The sequence below is a fragment of the Uloborus diversus genome, chromosome 1 (genome assembly GCF_026930045.1).
Source record: "Uloborus diversus isolate 005 chromosome 1, Udiv.v.3.1, whole genome shotgun sequence".
NCBI lineage: Eukaryota > Metazoa > Arthropoda > Arachnida > Araneae > Uloboridae > Uloborus > Uloborus diversus.
In genome coordinates, this window is record NC_072731.1 from 8121553 (window position 1) to 8141030 (window position 19478).

At 33.1% G+C, this 19478-nt stretch overlaps 1 protein-coding gene across 1 annotated transcript in view; it reads right to left on the bottom strand.

Moving 5' to 3' along the window:
- Positions 1-19478, bottom strand: part of LOC129234416 (protein lin-28 homolog) — a 113543-nt gene that overhangs the window by 35393 nt on the left and 58672 nt on the right. The window contains exon 2 of the mRNA XM_054868414.1: positions 179-300. Within this exon, the coding sequence (XP_054724389.1) occupies positions 179-300 (122 nt within the window). The remainder of the gene's footprint in view (positions 1-178; positions 301-19478) is intronic.

A 19478-nucleotide genomic window follows, 5' to 3' on the forward strand; every position in this document is an offset into this window, starting at 1 on the left:
AATGGGACTTCTACCTCAGTGATGCTCTGTCAACGGAAACCGTGCCTTTCTGCCGTGAACCGTGTAGCAGCACTGCCTACTCGAGCTCAGATATCGAAGTGGTTTAAAGCAATATCAAGCAGCAGAAGCTTCTTATCAGAAGGAATCAAGATTTAAAAAACAGAAGGATTCGTCTCACCTGGTGAACGAAGACGTCTGGGCCCCCATCGGTGGGCGTGATGAACCCCCAGCCCTTGGCCACATTGAACCACTTGCACTTCCCTCGTCGACGACACGCCGATGCCCCTTCCGACGAGCCACCTGGGAGAGGAAGAAGGAACTTAAGTGAGTGATCCGGAACCACTCCGGATGGTTAAATTTCAAAAGTTATATTTGTATACTAGAATTAATTCATGCTGCATCATAAATTGAAATGATCATGTACACTTATGCAGGCCTTGATTTATGCATGGCCCAACTTGACCCAGGTTCAGGGGCCCCAAGGTTTTGGAGTCCTATTTATTTTAAGCCTTGGTTTCCTAGGAGCGAATCGCCGATCTTCGACGTCGCTCCTCGCCGTGACGCTGAAATCAAAGTCAAGTGGATTCCGGCGTGGCCATTCACGACGTCGATTTAGCTCGGGAGCGCATGCGCAGAAGAATCAAGTTTTCGCCTCGGCGAGGAGCGAGGCCGACGCTAGGCATGTTCGCTCCTAGGAAACCAAGGCTTTACAAGTTACATTACATGTAATAGAATTTGCATTTATTAGGTTTTAAATATACAAGTTCTAAAATGTTGTAGAGACTATAATAGAAGGTTTCGTTCCGTAAGCAGCTGAATAGAGCAGTAGTATCAAGCTATATTTCTACCCATATGTTGACATCAAATACCTACTACATCATATTATGTCATTCAAAGTCTCACCAGTTGACACGATGCCTAACAGAGGCAGTTTTGTTTTACACTTTTTGCTTTAAATACACACTTTTGGGTCCAAAGGAAAAAACTGTATTCGTTTTCATGCAAATTTAGAAAATGGTGTTTACGTTTGCAATGGCTTACCTTTCAGTTTATTATTATAAATTCCCCTATAAAAATACATTGAATACTTAAAAAGCATACACTGTTGTCATCAGACGATCGCAGTAACCTCGGTGCTATACTTGGTGGCACGATAGTTTGCATTGCCTTCGTTACATAGAAAGACACATTCTAATATTTTGGCGCCAGTGATTCATTTGTTAATTTATGTTTTTTTCCTAAGTGTCAACTACTGGTGGTTGGGCCTTACATTATTATTTACGTTAATTTATGGGGAGGGCAAGGGGGGAGCGAGGAAAATTATGATTGAAAACTAGGTTGCAATTAGTGAAAGGTTGAGCGCGCTGCCTTAAACACATTGCAGATATCCGGTTCTAAAACCACTTAAAATATCGGCGATAAATTCTTCATTCTGCAAATTTCTCATTTTGATAAACATTTTAAACGTTAGAAAAGAGGCAATTACGTGTTATATGAGCAAAAGTGAGTAATTTCGTTCGTGACATAAACACGTTAATATAACATGGATGTTTTAACTTTCCTTTATGGAATATTTTATACGCTATTATTTTTATTCGAAAACAGACTAGTTTGGAGTCCCAAGGGGAAAACGCAGGCTAGCATTGTTTAAAAGGGAAACATGTAACAAGTTTTTAATTATGTTGGATTTTTTCAATTTTTCATTTGTGATATTTGTGTTTGATCTGTAGGATATAGTCTGGCCAAAGTTTAATTTCTAACAATAAATAAATAAATAAATAAATAAATAAAAATCGCGGGAGCGCTGTATTCTACAGAATATATATTTGCAGAAAAATACGCAAATAATTTGATTTCTGACAGAAAAAAAAAGAAGGAAAGAAAGAAAAAGTAAAGTACAGGTTGAGCTCACACAGAAATTATACCATACTGGTAATAGTATGGAGCACTCGTAAGTGTTTCAGTCCCAGTACGTTGTTCTTTTTTTTTTTTTTTTCCGGTTTGACAGCAGCAACAACTCAATAAATGCTTCGAGGTGAGGGAGATTCAAATCCTTCCGACTGTCACCGAGCATTTTATTTCCTTCTTTGTTACTATTTTCCAGACAATAGTTGGAGGGATAAACAACATAAACGTATTCGTCCTCAATTTTTGACGTAGCGAATCTTGTGGGCCCTGTAGTCATGTTCACAGAATTTTCTGCCTGACGCCTCCCGAGTGACACCGGTGGTTCTGAATTCCACTCAATTTTATCAACTTCGCTAATAAGGCTTGCCGTCTGACTTGTCGATTGGTCACCGCTTTCAAAAACATGCCTCAATTTCTGACTTTAATTCTTCTTTGTCCAAGACTGTTAGCAACAATTCCTCGATTACATCTTTAGTAAGTCCGTGGCTGCTATATGTCATATCGTAAACTTAACTTCGAAGAGTTTCTAACTGTACACGTAAAATACTAACCCCGTGAAAGGCAACTCTATGAAAGCGAAAAAAAAAGAAAGAAAGAAACGAGCTGATGTGTGCATCACATGACTTCCTTTCACTCCAATTTAATGTCATTTTCGCATTATTGGCAATTTTAATGTGATTCAATAGTTTACTCTCTAAATATCACCAACAATGGCTAAATTGAAACCAGATTTAAAAAAAAAAATCGCCAAATTTGTCGCCAATTCGGCGACAAAACTTGGCAACCAAAAGACTGGCGATATATCGCCCAAGTGTCCGCCAAATTATAACACCACTTGAGTATCGAAATTAACAATGATCCCCCCCCTCCCTAAATGGGCAAAAGACCTCTTTAGAAACACCTGAATGCAACCAAAAGAGAAGGTGCACAACTAAACCCCACTAGGAGTCTACGTACTAAATTTCAACTTTCTAGGACATACCGTTCTTGAGTTATGCGACATACATCCGCACATACGCACTTACGAACGTTACGAGAAAAGTCGTTGTAATTAACTCGAAGAATGTCAAAATGGATACTTCAGGTGCTTCTACGTTCTTAGGCACTTATCCGCGTATGGTCGGGTTGACTCGGGGAAAAACTCAACATTAATTCGAGGATGCGAATTTTGAGTGAAAATGTTTTCGCGAATACAATACTTGCTTTTTTGCAAGGAAGTAAAAACAACTGACGAGAAGTCGGCAATTCGGTGAGGTTGCTAGGGGTACGAAAATTGCATAAAAGATTAGAATACAAACATGAATATGCTGCCAAAGCAGTAGCAATTGAAAATTGTATTGAAAATCGTGTTACTTTATTTTCTTATGCATTCAAATTCGACGTGGATCTAAAATGACCCGAACAACTTATGTGCTACAATTTTAACTATAAAAAAACTAACATATTTTTTAAAAACTGCACAAAACTATATTTACAATGAGTATCCAAACAAAGTCGCAAACTGTTGTCGAAAAATTCCCAAAAAAACACATTAGATGCACAAGAAACAAATTTGAAAGGGGTCAAAAAAAAGACCTAAACACCAAAAGACCATGAATTTTGATAAGGGAAAAAAATAGGTAGAAAAAAAATGTAAAAAATATTGTACAAAAGGAAAATATTTTCGATGAAAATTAGTACCGGAACATCATTCAGGTCTTTCTTTCCTGTTCCGGTATTGTACGAGAACTTGAAAGAAAGACTAAAAATAAAGATTTTGCTGTCTGCACAAAGAGTGAAATATCAGAAGACCGATGAATACTATTTTGCGGAAACAATATATCAAGTGCATATTTTAGTCATTTTAGTGCTTATTTCAAAGGTTTTTAGTCCAAACAGTCTGAGAATTTGTAACTAAAATTATAAAAAAAAATACACACACACACACAAATGAACAAATAAATACAGGGTGACAAGAAATAACTTAGCCACACATAATACTCCATAACTTTAATGCTAATGAAAATTTTACGACCAAACTTCAAAAAGAAATATGAATACATTATTTCGTCTTATATATTTACAAATTTTTACAGTAGCTACCTTTAGGATTAATACAGAGCTTTAAACGTGTCACAAAATTTTCGGCCCTGGGCCGCAACGATTGATATTTTATCTCGTCTCTTGCATAAGGATTTCTTTAGGGATGCGAAAGTTTTATGAAGTTTAGCACACAACCTTGTCTCCAAGACCTTCTTGCAGTGTTGAACGACATCAACGACCCCAATCTGATGGTTTGGGGTGGGATATATATGCTAGAGGGAAAATATCATTTGTTCTTGTTGATCAGGGGATACAATTAGTCAAGAAACACATTACAAACGCATTTTGGAAGTCTTTGGATGTTGTCTTACCTTGGGTGAAAAAGTTCTTTGGAAACAAAAGATGGACCTTCCAATAGGATTCCACACCTGCACACAGAGCTAAAGGCACTCAAGACTGGTGCAAGGCACATTTTCCGGACTTCATTGGAGCTCAAGAATGGCCACCGTAGTCCCCAGATTTGAACCCAATGGATTATTCTGTTTGATCCACCGTGGAGATAAGAATGCGTGCTAAACCTGATAAAACTTTAGCATCCCAAAAAAATCTGGATCTCTGTGACGTGCATAGCGCCTAGACCGTTCGGCCGATTTTTATGAAATTTGGCACAAAGTTATTTTGTAGCATAGGGTGTGCACCTCGAAGCGATTTTTCAAAAATTCGATTTTGTTCTTTTTCTATTCCCATTTTAAGAACATTTTCCCGAGCAAGAGTATCATAAGATGTACGAGTAAATTACCAAGTTATCATAACGTGGAACCGCATCATGGGAAAGCTAATTGGCGATAAATTCACCATACTTTTTTTGTAAATATACAGGCGAACCAAAGGATTTTTAAATTTTTCTACTACGGGCAAAGCCGTGCCGGTAGCACTAGTTATTAATAAAGGTAGCCACTTTGAAAATTTGTAAATATATTAGACGAAATAATGCATTTATATTTATTTTGAAGTTTGGTCGTAATATTTTCATTAGCATTAAAGTTGTAGTGTATTATGTGTGTTTAAGTTATTTCTTGTCGTCCTGTAAAGCGAGGAAGTTGAAATTAAACATTGAACTATAAAGAGAGAGAGAGAGAGCAAAATCATTCCTCTACTTATTTATTCATCGGCAACAAACTTTTCCACGTTCGATGTTATTGAAAAAATACCCCAACTTTATTTTCGCGTTTTGTATGTATAGTCACTTCTCCAACTTCTTATTCAACTCTTGTGTTTAAAAAGAGATGTTGACGTTTCACGACACGTGCTGAACGAAAAGTGCTCACTTCACTTCACTTTGATAGACTTACAACCGTGATCGAATTTTTAAATTCTTTTGTTTGGAGCACATGATGGAGTAACACAAAATAAATGCGCTTGCTGTGAGTTATGATTATCGGTGGGATTATAGCTAGTTAGCAGCAAAATAACATGAGTTAACTGAAAACTATATAGTATGCAGATGGCTGTATGTGTGTGTATGTGTATATCTGCATGTTCCTTATACAAATCCAGTTTATGTTTGACTTTTGCCACATTCGGCTCAGAGGTCCTTTGATGCTCAGGAACTCGCATATGGAGCTTTTTACCTCCTTCGAAATGTTTAAGCTTATTAATAACAATGAGTGAATGTTTGGAGTTTTCAAAAATTCTAAAACTTAATTTTTAATCATAACATTGTGTTCTTTTCACATTAGCGGGAAATTACGTTTTTAAAAAAATAATCTGCTCCAAGACGACTATTTCTCTTATAAATTATAGCAGAGCATCAAACGGGAGATATAGCGCATACAAAATTATATGCGATATTATGACGCAATGTTTGCCTGGTTACCTCATTTTATTTTTACTGTGCATTTTCATGTTAATCTATTCACTGTTTCAAGAATAATTTATCACTGTTCATGCTGTTTCTTTACGTAATTCTTGGTATGAATGTCAATGCTTTCTCATCAAGATGGTAAGATTTTAATTGGAGTAAATTGGTTCATTGAATTTCTATTGGAATTTTAATTAATTTTCTTTATTAATAATAAAGCTGAAAGTCTATTTGTCTGGATGTCTGGAGGATGTCTGGATGTCTGGATCTCTGTGACGCACATAGCGCGTAGACCATTCGGCCGATTTTCATTAAATTTGGCACAAAGTTAGTTTGTAGCATAGGGGTGTGCACCTCGAAGCAATTTTTCGAAAATTCGATGTGGTTCTTTTTTTATTCCAATTTTAAGAACAAAACTATCATAAGATGGACGAGTAGATAACGAAATTATCATAACGTGGAACCGTAACATGGGTACAAGCCAATTGGCGAGAAAATTCACCATAAACTATTTGTAAATGTACAGGCGAATCAAAAGACCTTTTAATTTTTCTATTACGGGCAAAGCCATGCGGGTACCACTAGTCTGTCATAAAGAAAGTACAAACTTCTTTATTTGTTTAACTGTATGCACATTTATGTAGCTTGGAATAGTATTCAAGCAGACAACTGTGTGAGAGAAGTGGTTAGTTTTTGTGAGTTGAATATGTTGTTATGCTGATTATGTAAATAAGTTATATTTAAGTTAAGTCGTCAGATAGGAATAGATAAAATATATTTTAAGTAATAAACGGAACCGTTAGATCTAAGGTTGATTACACCAGATAAAACTCTGGTAATTGTTTCGATAATTTCCCACAAAAGATCAAATCTTGAAACAAGAACATGCTATGTATTTTCTAGTAAGTTACCGCCCTAAAGCCAGGGCTAAAGCAGAAATACTTAAAATACACTACCAGCTCACTTATTTCATCCGAGGACTGCAGTTTCGTGCTTTTTAGCACTCATAAGCCCGAAATAGGAATCACATGAGCTGGAGGCGAAAAACCTCTTAAGGGAGCAAAGAGAGCCAAACAAACTGGTTGATACTGCAGAATTAGCAAACCAGATGAACGACCGCAGCAATGGTGCGGTTCAACTCAAAGATTGATGGCAAAGCATGGTATTTTGTAGTAAGTTACCGCCCTAAAGCCAGGGAAATACTTAAAATACACCACCAGCTCAGCCACCACCATAAGCTCAGCCACCACCACTTAAGCTCAGCCACCACCACTTAAAATACACCACCAGCATCGTCTTCGGAATGATCTCAAATTCTCATTCTGTAAAAACCAATAACGCTGGGAAAAAAAAAAAAAACCTTCGCACCATAACATGAAATCTTTATTTTTTACGATATAACTAAAATAAGTGAAGCAAAAAAAAAAAAAAAAAAACCCTCAAGTGCAGCAGAAAAGTTTTTTTTTTTTCTTTTTTTTCCTCAATGTTGCACTTTCCGCTTTTTTCTTCTCCAATAAGAAGGCAATTCTGCAATTCTCCCCTGTGCGAGATGGTGATGAAAACATGTGGAAGGGATTAAGTTCTGTTTTCATAAGCTCGGGAAAACCGCGTTTGAAAGTGCGCAAAAAGATATGAAAATAAGGAAGGATAATAAATATAGTCAACTTAATTTCCGGACATTTAAAAAAAGTAGGTAAAGGCTGTTGCTTTTTTATAAGACTCATCCGCGCTCATAAAAACGTACTAAACGCTTCTTAAAAAAGGGGGGGGGGTGCAGGAAAGGCAGGCGTCAAGAAACATTCGGTCATTGCATAAAAAACAAACATTTGCATAAAAAAATATGCAATAATAAAACAAATCTGAAAACAGAGATTCGAATTTTAACTGCAACCCTAACTGAAAACCAATATCCGGAGCATCTTACGAAACATTTCATTTGCAAGCTTGTGGAGAATTAGCAGTAGGTCAATTTTCTGTTCCTTGAATTTGATTGTTATACGTACTTTCTTTTGATTTTGAGTTCAGGTATGAATTTTGTTCTCTTGTAGTTTAAATATTGTTCTTTATATAAAACTTGTATTTTTGGTTTGTAAAAGGTTCAATGTTCTTATTTCTTGTCATGCTGATATTCTGGACTTTCATTACACCTTTGGCTAGTTTTGTGAGATGTCGGGGACTAGTGCTGCTTTTTTAGGCAATTTCGCCAGCAGCACTCACGAAACATCCCATGGTTTTTCCCCGATGAGGCCCCAGGGTATTTTGGGATTCTTTCATTTTTTCGCTCTTTTAAAATTTATATATATATATATATATATATATATATATATATATATATATATATATATATATATATATATATATATATATATATATATTCAGATAGATTTATGAATTACTATCCAACCACGGATTGGATTGTATGGAATTTTCAAACGTCCAGATTAGAAGAATCTATCTGAGTGAGGGGGAAAGTAAAAATTTGATGCCGGTAATCCGCTCATTTGAATGAGACTCTGCTTCTGCAAAAGCTGGTATCGGTAAAAAATAATAGATTTGTCCATTTCCGGCTGTAAAACGGATGTTTGTCTTTCCATGCAATCCGTGGTCAGACAGTAGCTTTTATGTTTTTTTTACAATATCGACAGCTCTTTCTGCAAGTTTAAAAGCTTTTGTGGAGCACAATGTATTGTCAAAATTCTAGGAAGTTTATATAAGTTAATTTTAGTCTAAGGTCTTAAATATTTTTCTGAAATTTTCAGAACATTTTTATTAATACATGCGAATTCATCTCACTAACAATCATCAATCTAACAGCCACGTTATCATGGAAAGATCACGCCTCCTGCTGGCTAATGTATAAAAATAACTGAATATTGGGATTTTTTTAACTCCAATAAAATCTAAATTTAAATTTGGAGTTAAAAAATTGCTCTTTTCTACATTGAAGGGAAATTTTACCATTTTTTTTGTCTGATTGCTGAACATGTGTCACATGTCACAGCTCTTATATTTGAGATAGCCCGTGCAACGCCGGGCAGTGCAGCTAGTTCAGATACAAAACATTTAAGCTCGGTGCATTCATGTCAATGCTTTTATCAAAAGCCTCTCTCTCATAAATATTGCTTTGCAGGTTGATGATTTTCAATCGAAATGGTTTAGGAAAATGATTTTTAAATGAAATTTAGATTGGAAATGAGAAGATATTATGATTTTTTGAATACTTGCTCTGACATAAGAAAAGACAAACTTCTATACTTTTACAACTCTCGAAGTTTGTAGTTAAATATTATGCATGAAATCCTAAAAAATAAAACCATATATGGTTTGAATTAGCAATGATGATATAAATTTAAGTTTTCAAAATTCTGTAGTTTAATAGTTTGAAACTAAGTTCTATAAAATACAGATCACACACAAGAAGCGTAGAAGAATCATTTTTCAATTATGTAAGAAAATGTTGATTAGCGTATGTGTTCCCGATGTTCTATAATATAATGCTTTAAATACAGCCTTAAATGGAATGCTTGTTATGAAAAACAAGCATGGGGACAGGGGTGTAGAGTAACGTAATTAATTCATATATTAGAGGTAACAGTTTAACAATGGCGGTAGTTCAGAAATAGGTTCATTCTGAGGATAAATTCCTACCGAACCTATTTTACGTTTTACCCCTTTAGATTTCGCGCGTGTCTAATACAGTTCTGCACTTTGGAACAACCAACGTCAAAACTATCAGTTTCGCAAAAACCGGTCACCGTGTTTTCTTAATTTTTCTGACTAACTTTCAGATCCGAGCACAACGAAATGTTTAACATTAAAAGGCATTACTGTCTCATGCTAAGTTAGGCAGCAATCTCCAAAGAGAAAGGGTGCACTCCCAAATACCGCGAAGACCCCCAAGCACGAGGTATCCCCCCCCAAAAAAGAGAAAATGCCCCAAAAAAACATCCACCAAAAGTGGGGGCGGGGGGCTCATAGCGCAGTCTGCACTATGAGCCCCTCCCCCCCCCCGCCCCAATTCGCTGTTGATTCTTTAAACCAAGCAAAAGTACTGATTGCTGTAAAAACAGATATTTTAAGGATTTAGGTCAGTGGGTTACTATAACTCAATGCTAGAGCGATGTATCACATTTAATGTTGTTCCACCTAAAAGTTTGATATTTCGTGGACAGATTCGTGTCAGATTTCCATCATAAATTCAGTTTAATGTGACATTAGTTGTTTTTCTTTTTGGTCCAAGTTACAGAAATATTTTGCCAGTTGCACCGAGTACATACGACGCATGCAGCAGCGAAAAACTTATTACCAATTGCATTTCTTAAAAAAGGCAAAAAAAAAAGTGTGAAAGATTAAGAGAAAAAAAATTACAATAGAATTTCTACTACTGCTTTTAGTTTTATAAGAGTTTCGGAAATGCATTCACAAAGCCTGATAAATTCAGCCGGGGGTCGTACATAGTACAAACCAGGCGAGTAGATTCGGAAAATGGAGGGTCGAGAGATCATTCGAAACCCCGAATTTTCCAAGTGGGGCTCCGAACGGGGCAGACATTTCCTATTGTCCCACCCCCACAACGTCTGCTGCACGTGCTGGGAAGAGGTGAACGACCCGTGTGAATAGAGGGATGTTGAACCACCCCCTAAAATTGAAAAAGGAATAAAAAAAAATCAACTTTCACTTTTAAAACGCTTTTCCTCAATACGTGAATGATGCAGAACAGAGCCACTGGCTTCTAAACTCGCGGCAGTGCGTGATCTACATCGACACTTGCTTCTCGGGACATATCCCGTGAATTGTAGCTTACAGAAAGGATTTTTGATAAACCATTAAAAATTTTTCAAAACAGGTCAAGTTCTAACTTGGGATTAATATTGTATATTTTATGTAAATGTATATTAAATGTATATACATTAAATTCAATATACAGTGTTGCAAAATTATTGAATTACTTTTAACTAAAATAAAGTTTCTTTGTTTTAACATTAATAATAGTGAAAAATATGTAATGGGATTAAGATGATACACCACAAAGAGTTTTTTTTTAATTTATTGTGAAGCTGATTTTGTTTTAATTTTATTTTTTACTAGTGGTACATGCACGGCTTCCCGTAATAGAAAAATTAAAAGGTCTTTTGGTTCGATTGTATATTTACAAATAATGTATGGTGAATTTTCTCGCCAATTGGTTTGTACACATGTAACGGTTCCACGTTATGACAATTTCGTACCTCGCCAATTGGCTTGTGCTCATGTTACGGTTTTACGTTATGATAATTTCGTAATTTACTCGTCCATCTTATGATGGTTTTGTTACTAAAATTGGAATAGAAAAAGAACCACATCGAATTTTCGGAAAATCGCTTCGAGGTGCACACCCCCATGCTAAAAACTAACTTTGTGCCAAATTTCATGAAAATCGGCCGAACGGTCTAGGTGCTATTCGCGTCACAGAGATCCAGACATCCAGACATCCTCCAGACATCCAGACAGAGAGACTTTCATCTTTATTATTCGTAAAATGAGACTAATAACTTTCCCAGCACGCTATTGTAATCAGTGTTCAATATATGGAAGTTGAAATCACTATCGCAGCCAGAACTTAACTACTGAGGGGGGGGGGGGGTGACCATCACCCATTTTCCTGCATATGTGATGTACCGTATTGAGATTGGAAAATCCGTGTTAAAACCAAGAGCTCTGGGAGATACCGTCTTGCTGCACTACTGGTGGAAATACCAGTATTGAATTAAGAGCAATAATCTGAAAATGTGTACCGCTTGTGATTCATGACATCTTAGATTTTTTTCAAAAAATTATAACTGTTATTCATATTATTAAAAGACCAAATCCATAATTTTTAAATCTAAAGTAGAGTTGCTTAGTTTCTACGGGCCCTAAAGGCTTACGTGCGGTATTAAAAAATAAGCTGATTTTTGACACTTAGAAATTGCTATGTGCCACAACTCTTGTCAAAAAAAAAAGTTTACCTACAAATTCTTTTTATGTATGAAATATAGAAGGGTTTAACTTAATATAACAAACGATAAATTTGGAGCAACTAGTTGCCCCAAGGTCAATGGTGGTCACAAAAAAGTGGCATTTTCGATGTTTTTTAGCATTTTGAGATCTGAAGACAGCGGCAAAAATAGTGTCGTTTGAAAGACAAGTATAAGCACTTTTTAAAAATTGTATAAATTTTTGTGGCACATTCAATGTGCTTTCAGTTATATCAAACCGAAATATGGAAAATGCCATATTTTACCGAAATTTACCGACAAACTGTCGTAACGTCTTACGCAAACAACGTATTGAAATAATTTTTTGCCATTATTATATTCTACTACAGCGAAATGCTTTAAAAATTTTAAATTTTTTTTCAGCTTTTTTTTTTTTTTTTTTTGCTTTTTGATAATACTTGCCCCGACTGTTATGTTAATCATAAAATGTATAATCATTTGCAATATAAAGGGATATTTCAATGCTCTGTGACACATATTTCGATATTTACTTAATTTTACATATGGCATTTATGACATTTAAGTGAGACTGGGAACAGTTGAGATCCCCTTTTTTCTTGGAGCTTATTACTTTTGTTTGATTCAATGAAGCATCTAACGTTACATATTTAGAAGTCTTTTCCGCGTCGAAATGCTATGTCGTTTTTAAAATGTATATATTGAATTAAAATATTTCTAAGAAAAGACAAAACTTGGTAAAAGAGTCAAGTATTTTTTGTGCAAAGAGACTTGACCCCAGTTTGCATGAACCTTGATCCTGGGGGAGAAAGAGTCCTTACATGTATTTTAAATGCAAGTCAGACAATTATTATTGCGATATGGTTATTATTTACTCATTGGAAAAACGAACAAAGTTGATCATGTCAAATTAAAACGGAAACATAACAAAAACAGTAACTAATAAAACTTAATAAACAAAACTGTCTATAGGAAATAACTGACATCGCTAAAGAAACTAATATTTCTTCATCAATCCTGATTAAGAATATATCGAAATTTATAAAATAAAAATGCCCTAATCAACTGTTACATCTACTACTAAGCTCAATAGTCGCTTTAATTTTCCAAAATAATTCTTGAATTTCGAAAATTCTTTTTCATTTTCAATCGAACCACAAATTTCAGCTAATTGTTGGGGGTTTAAAATATTTTTAACGATTTTGAAACATTTTTTTTTTAGTTTACGACGTTAAAACACTAATTTTCCTAGTCACTAATAGTATATTCGTTAAAGTTTAAGTATTATTTTTTAGTTTTCACTTTACTTGATCAAGATATACGTATGACAAAATTAAATTACTAGATCCATCAGCAAGTATTTCCTATTACAGAGTTGGTTTTGTTTGTTTAATTAATTTTTTTTTTTGTTTTTAATTTATTGTCTGCTGTTTTTTGTTCTTCTAGTTTTTAATTTGACATGATACATTATTTTTTTATGAGTAAATAATAACCATAATAAATGTTTGACTTGCATTTAAAAACAAATAAGGACACTTTTGCTCCCAGGATCAAGTCTTATGCAGGTTGGGATCAACTCTCCTTGTACAAAGAAGACTTTGATTCTTTTACCAAGCTTTGGATTTTCTTTAAAATATTTTTTTTCTAATATATACATTTTAAAAACGGCTTAGCTTTTTTGACGGGAAAAAGACTGTTCTAATAATGTAACGATAGATGCTTCATTGACTCAAACAAAAGTTATAACCTCCAAGAAAAAAAAAAAGGATCTGAACTGTCCCCAGTCTCACTCAAATATTATTAATGCCATAGTTAAACTTAAATAAACATCGAAATTATCATATACAGAGGGTGAAAATTATTAAAATAATTGTGATTTTATCAGTTTTCTTGATTAATTTTGTATATACTTGCAATATTCATGAAGAAAAGTTTGTTTTGTTATTTCAATTATTTTTTTACTCCTTTAGAGTACTTTTGGCGACATTATTTTGTTAAATGTTGGTATTTGTAAAGCAGAAAAACATTTGATCTAAGTGATGAAATTGTTCGCATTGCGTAAAGAATGTGTTTGATTATCAATTGAAATTAAAATAAAATTTAAAAACTGTCTGCTTACTGTGCTAGCATTTTATATTCTTTCCTTGGGTTGGCATCAGTATTATTTTATTCTTAAAGAATTTCTTTTCGCAGTTTTAATTAGTTTATAATCAGAAGCTTTTTTTTTCTCGAGGCAAGTAATATTTTCCCCAGAAAACTAGCTGCTATAAAGTATCTCATTCTAGAAAATCACTATGCACAACAAGAAATTACTAAAAAATTAAAAATTTTGCAAGCATCTGTGAGTAGAATAAAAAGATCTTTAAAATTCAAATGTAAAATCCAGAGAAGGGAAACACAGTAGGAAAGTAAATTTATTGCAAAAACAAAAAGGAAATTAATTTATATTGCTAAAACTAACAGAAAAACAACTGATCATGAACTAAAAATCTCTCTGCAAGCTTATAGAGTAAATGAATGTGATTCTTTTATTCATAGAAAGCTCAATTCAGTTTAACTCGGTGCTTGTTGTTCTCGTAAAGAGGGCTAAAATCACATTTGCTATGGCAGGGAGACTTGCTTGGGAAAAAATTGCACATAAATTATTTGTAAATCATTAATCAAGACCTAATATTAGTCGGTGCCGTATTTATTTAGTTAATATTATGCTCATTTTTATTTCAAATGTTTTGTACAATTAGTTAATTAATCATTTATCAAATCACTTACGTATCCATTTGTTATTTAATTCATTTGTATTTTTTCTTTTCATAATTTATTTCTTATTCACTCTTTCACTTATTTTTTATTCATGCACAATTTTATTCATTCGTTTATTTTTTCTCATACATTAAGTAAATTATTTATTTGTTTATTGTTTCATTATCTATTCAGTTATTTATTCATTTCTTTATTTACTCATTCATTTGAACAAAAATATTTTTTCTAATCCAGTAGAAAATAATTCATGGGGAAAATATTTCATTTTTCACTAAGAAAAAAAGTGAATAAAAATTTTATTTAAAGGTACAAATTTACTACTAAATATAAAAAACAATGTTTCAACACAAGTTTCATTACGAAATGCATTACTCTATCTTTGTGCACTGTAACTTTCAAAACAAATTTCCGAATTTTTTCATTTTGAACAAGAAGTTTCGTCTAGAACTAAACGAGCCTACTTTCCTGTATACCCATATCTACTTTCTAGTACCTGATCAATAATCTCAAAAATAGCTAAAATCGCAAATTGTTTCAAACATAATTTTTTAATATTTTAATTTGATTTCTGGAAATAAAATATGCCTCACTCATCTAAAAAATTAGATGCGTAAAAAAATAAATAAATAATAAACGAACAAATAAAATAGCAGCACCTTTTAAATAAAGCAGCTAATACACTTTTGTCCATTAAAAAAATTTCTTTAACCGATTTCAAAACGAAAAAATAATAATTAAAACTAATAAGCTCATTAAAATAAATACATCATATAAAAAAATGATTTGCTTAAATCAAAACTCTCCTTTGACTATTTCCATCTAGAAGTATTTTAAATAAATTCACACTAGACGGTTTTGACTTTTTAACTTCTTTTTTCCTGGGGTTCAAATTACCTAGGTTTACCTTCGTTGCTTCACAAAACTTAAATCGTTCATTAAAATAAGAAAAAAGTCATCTCACTTCTAGAAAGGTGAAAACGTAGCTTTAAGATGATGTCAATAGAAATGTATATATGTTCAGATGTCTATTGAGACGGCAAAATCCAACTGGATGCTGATGAAAATAGTTTTATCATATGTAAGCTGTTAATTTATTTAAATAAATTGAAGTTTTGATTGTTTGAGTTAAAGAGCTGTGTATTGATTTATGGGGTTTCGAAGTCTAACATGTAGGTTCAAATCACTAGCTCCTAAACATATTGATTACATATGAATATTTTTCTTCCTCAGCACTTAGTTTCTCTGCCTTGTCTTTACATATGCAGGAAAAAGTATTTATATTGACTTTTTAGACTCAGTTATGAAAAAGTTAAAAAATAGGTATATACTTTTTTAAAAAATACGAAATAAGGAATGCTTTTTATTTTAACATGTCATTCATTTTAGGCATCATAACAACATCCTTTGTAATTTTTGAACTGATTTTCGTAGATTGTAGCTACGAAATCCGAACTGACAGTACAATTGCCGCTAAAGCACAAAATTGTAAGTGCAACTATTTATTTATTTAATGCTAAAAGAAGACCTTCCTTGCGATAGCCTCTTTTAAAAGTAATTCCATTTTCCACTAAGGACTAAAGTACGCTAAGAAACAGATTAATGTATTAATTTACAAAAATATGCTCATAGGTTCTTAGTCTGAAATCAGTTTTAAAAAAATACAGTGCACATTTGTGGCAACATATTTGCAGCACAATCTAAATTTTTTTTCTTAAAATTCTTAGAGCCCGATCGAAACAGAAATTTGAAGGAGTGAAATATGTAAAAGTTTCTCTATATCGCCAATTAATTGCTTTCAGTGATCAGGTTTTTGTCTTTTTATGCTTTCAGCTAGGGTCATTCCATAGAAATGTCAACCTCAACCTCAGAATTTTTTTTTCAACAAAGCCCTATTTGTGACTTATCATTTCATTTAGCATACTTTCTAGCACATTAACCCAGTAACAGTTTGCAAAAATTTCATTCGGTATTTTTCTTCTGGCTCTAAACGTGCGAGGTTGTAGAAAAGGCTTAAAATACGCTAAAAACGTGCGTCTAAGTTTTCTTATGTAACATAAAAGTTTTTGCAAATTTTTAAAAGAACTATTTTTATTCTAAAAGATTAGATGTTGGCCCAATAAAATTGACTGTTCTTTTTGCATACATTATAAGATAAGTATTTTAATTAGTTTGGTTATTTCACTGAAAATATTTACGTTACGTTAGTCACGAAAATGAACTATTTTCTGCATAAAAACTAAACCAGATGATTGAACCAAACATCACTTTTTATTTTCTTACATCTATGTCATATCTACTTAAAAAGTGCAAAATATTTATTTTTGTATCAGTAGATATAAAATAATTAGTGTGACTAACGTAACATTTGAGATGTGACTAACGTAACAGTTTGCATGTGACTAACGTAACATTTTAAAAATGACTACTAATATTTAAAACTTATTTAATTTAATGTAAATTTTCATGAACAATTTTGAATAAGTAGGCATTCTATATTGATAAAAAATATAAAGGGATAAAAATACAAGTAATATTACATTGTAGACCTTCTGTCTATTTAGAAAAATACTTTTTTAAAGGTCTTTAAAAATATACTTTCAATTTAAAGAATTATTATTAAAAAAAAGGGTGAGTAAAGCAAAATGAGTACTCTGCTGAATGTGCTTGCATTCAACACAAGAATCCAAGCTAAATAATTAAGAAAATAGAAAGATAGTTTTAACAAAGAAGAACGTCTATTTTTTAGAAAATACATCTCCACCTATTATTAAAATGAAGTAATGGCAGCTCGTTGGAAAACATTTGAAGATGTTACATGATACAGTGAGAATAAGCACTGCTGCCATATATTTCAGAAAATGCAAGAATGATCATTTAGAAATTCAATCATTTGCGGTGATATCCGGATATAAATTCATTCTGCAAAAATTTTTGAATTTTTTTTTTCAATGTTACATTTTGATTCAGGATGCACAACTCTATTCGTTCGATAAATCAGTAAACCTTAAAAAATAACATGCCATTGAAAAGTACTAGGAGTTTCTTATGACGATAACTAGTATATCTGCAGAATACTAGAATTCGGCGAAACTATCAACTTGAATAAAGTTAATTTTTTAAAAGAGATATATATATATAAGATTTAATTAGCCCAAAATAATGTTATTCAGTTTGTAAAAGCAGTTTTTATTTATTTATTTATTTTTTTTCGCACATTCAAATTAAATTAATAGAACTGAATCCTTCCATTCAATTTTTTACACTATTGTAGAAAAAAAAAAGTAAAGAAAGAACCAAATGCAACGCAAAGGAGGTTCCTAAAAAGTGTAAATGTAATATAAGAGCAAAAGATTAATTACAAAAAGTTTTTTATATGCATTCATTGCTTGTTATCCGATGGTTACGTTAGTCACGTTACGTTAGTCACACACAGTTTTTCGTAAACGCACCATTAATTGCGAAAAAAGATTTATGTGTAATAAATCTGTAGTATATTTTTAAAAATAGACTGTTTACCTCTTACAAATATATCGGCCAATGTTAAATGCCTGCGTAACTTTCAGAAAAATTTGCTTCGTAACATAAGCATTGTTTCTCAGGGTTGCAAAAATGTTACGTTAGTCACGATGGCTTTTTTCGCAAAACAATACCTACCAGCGCTTATTTTGCTTCAAATTCTTGGTAGAAATGAAAAATAGTCACTTTGTACATTTTAAATCTGCATATTAAATCAAAAAACATTTATTTTTACTCCCGGTGTAAGTAAAAAGAGTAAGAAAATCAGCTGCGAATGTTACGTTAGTCACTATGGAATGACCCGCTAGTATTTTAATCCAATTCGTCTTCTACCGTCTACAAAAAAAGAGAAAAAAAAAACACTTAAATTCGTTTTTGACAAATTAAAAGTTTTTGCAATCAAGAATAGAAGTCAGCTGTTCACTCTATACAACCCGAATTCAAAATAATAGAGTACTTTACACTTTTTGAGAAAAAGTTTATTCTAACCAAATATATGCGCAAATTAGGTATTTAAATGAACGTTCTGTCTTTCTTAGACGTTAAAGTGTACATTGCATTTTAAATATACTGAATTCAAAGTAATCTTAGCTAGAATAATCCAAAAGTTTCTAGTGATGAGGGTTTACATTGAGTCAAAAAATTAGAACATTCAAGGGGGAAAAACATTTCTAAAAGAAACAATATCAATACTTGAATGCATCATTTTTGCTAGGAACGCAGCTTTTTTTCTTTTTACACATAGATGTAACCAGCTGTTTACATTCAAGGCTACTCTGATACTGTTTCCATACCCTCTTCAATAAGGCAACGAGTTTAGTTTTGTTGGCGGGCACTAGGTCCTAGAACCGCTTTCTTTAGATTTAACAGTGCCACAAATTCTTGATCGTATTGAGATCGGTAGAGAAGCTTGACCAGTTTAATACCGAAATTTTTCTGTTTAAAATCCACGAGTCGATTTAGAGATGTGACACGGAGTAGAATCTTGCTGAAAGATAAAATATCTCACTGAATGTGGTACTGTTGTGCCTCAGATGAAGTATCACGTGGTATTATTGATAAATGGTGGAAGTCACACACTGTTTTATTTTGAGATACATACATTTGTCTAATTCCAGCAGCCCTCATGCACCCACGTATTATAAAGGGTGTCTCAAATTTGAGAGAACGTCTTACAGTAGATTTCTCATACGCTTTACATTTTAAACGCCAAACCCGAACACCTCTTTTTGTTCACAGCTATTTCAAAAAAAGATTCATTACTGATTATAATACTTTTCAAACCATGATGCCGCTGTATGAGTTCTCTTTGCTCCAGCAGAGTCATGCGCACGTGTCTGCTTCATTTTTATCCTTATTCTTACTTCGTAGATCCGTAGTTGCAACTGCAGTTTATGCAACCTTCCAAGTGTGGTTGACGTTAACAAGATAACTAT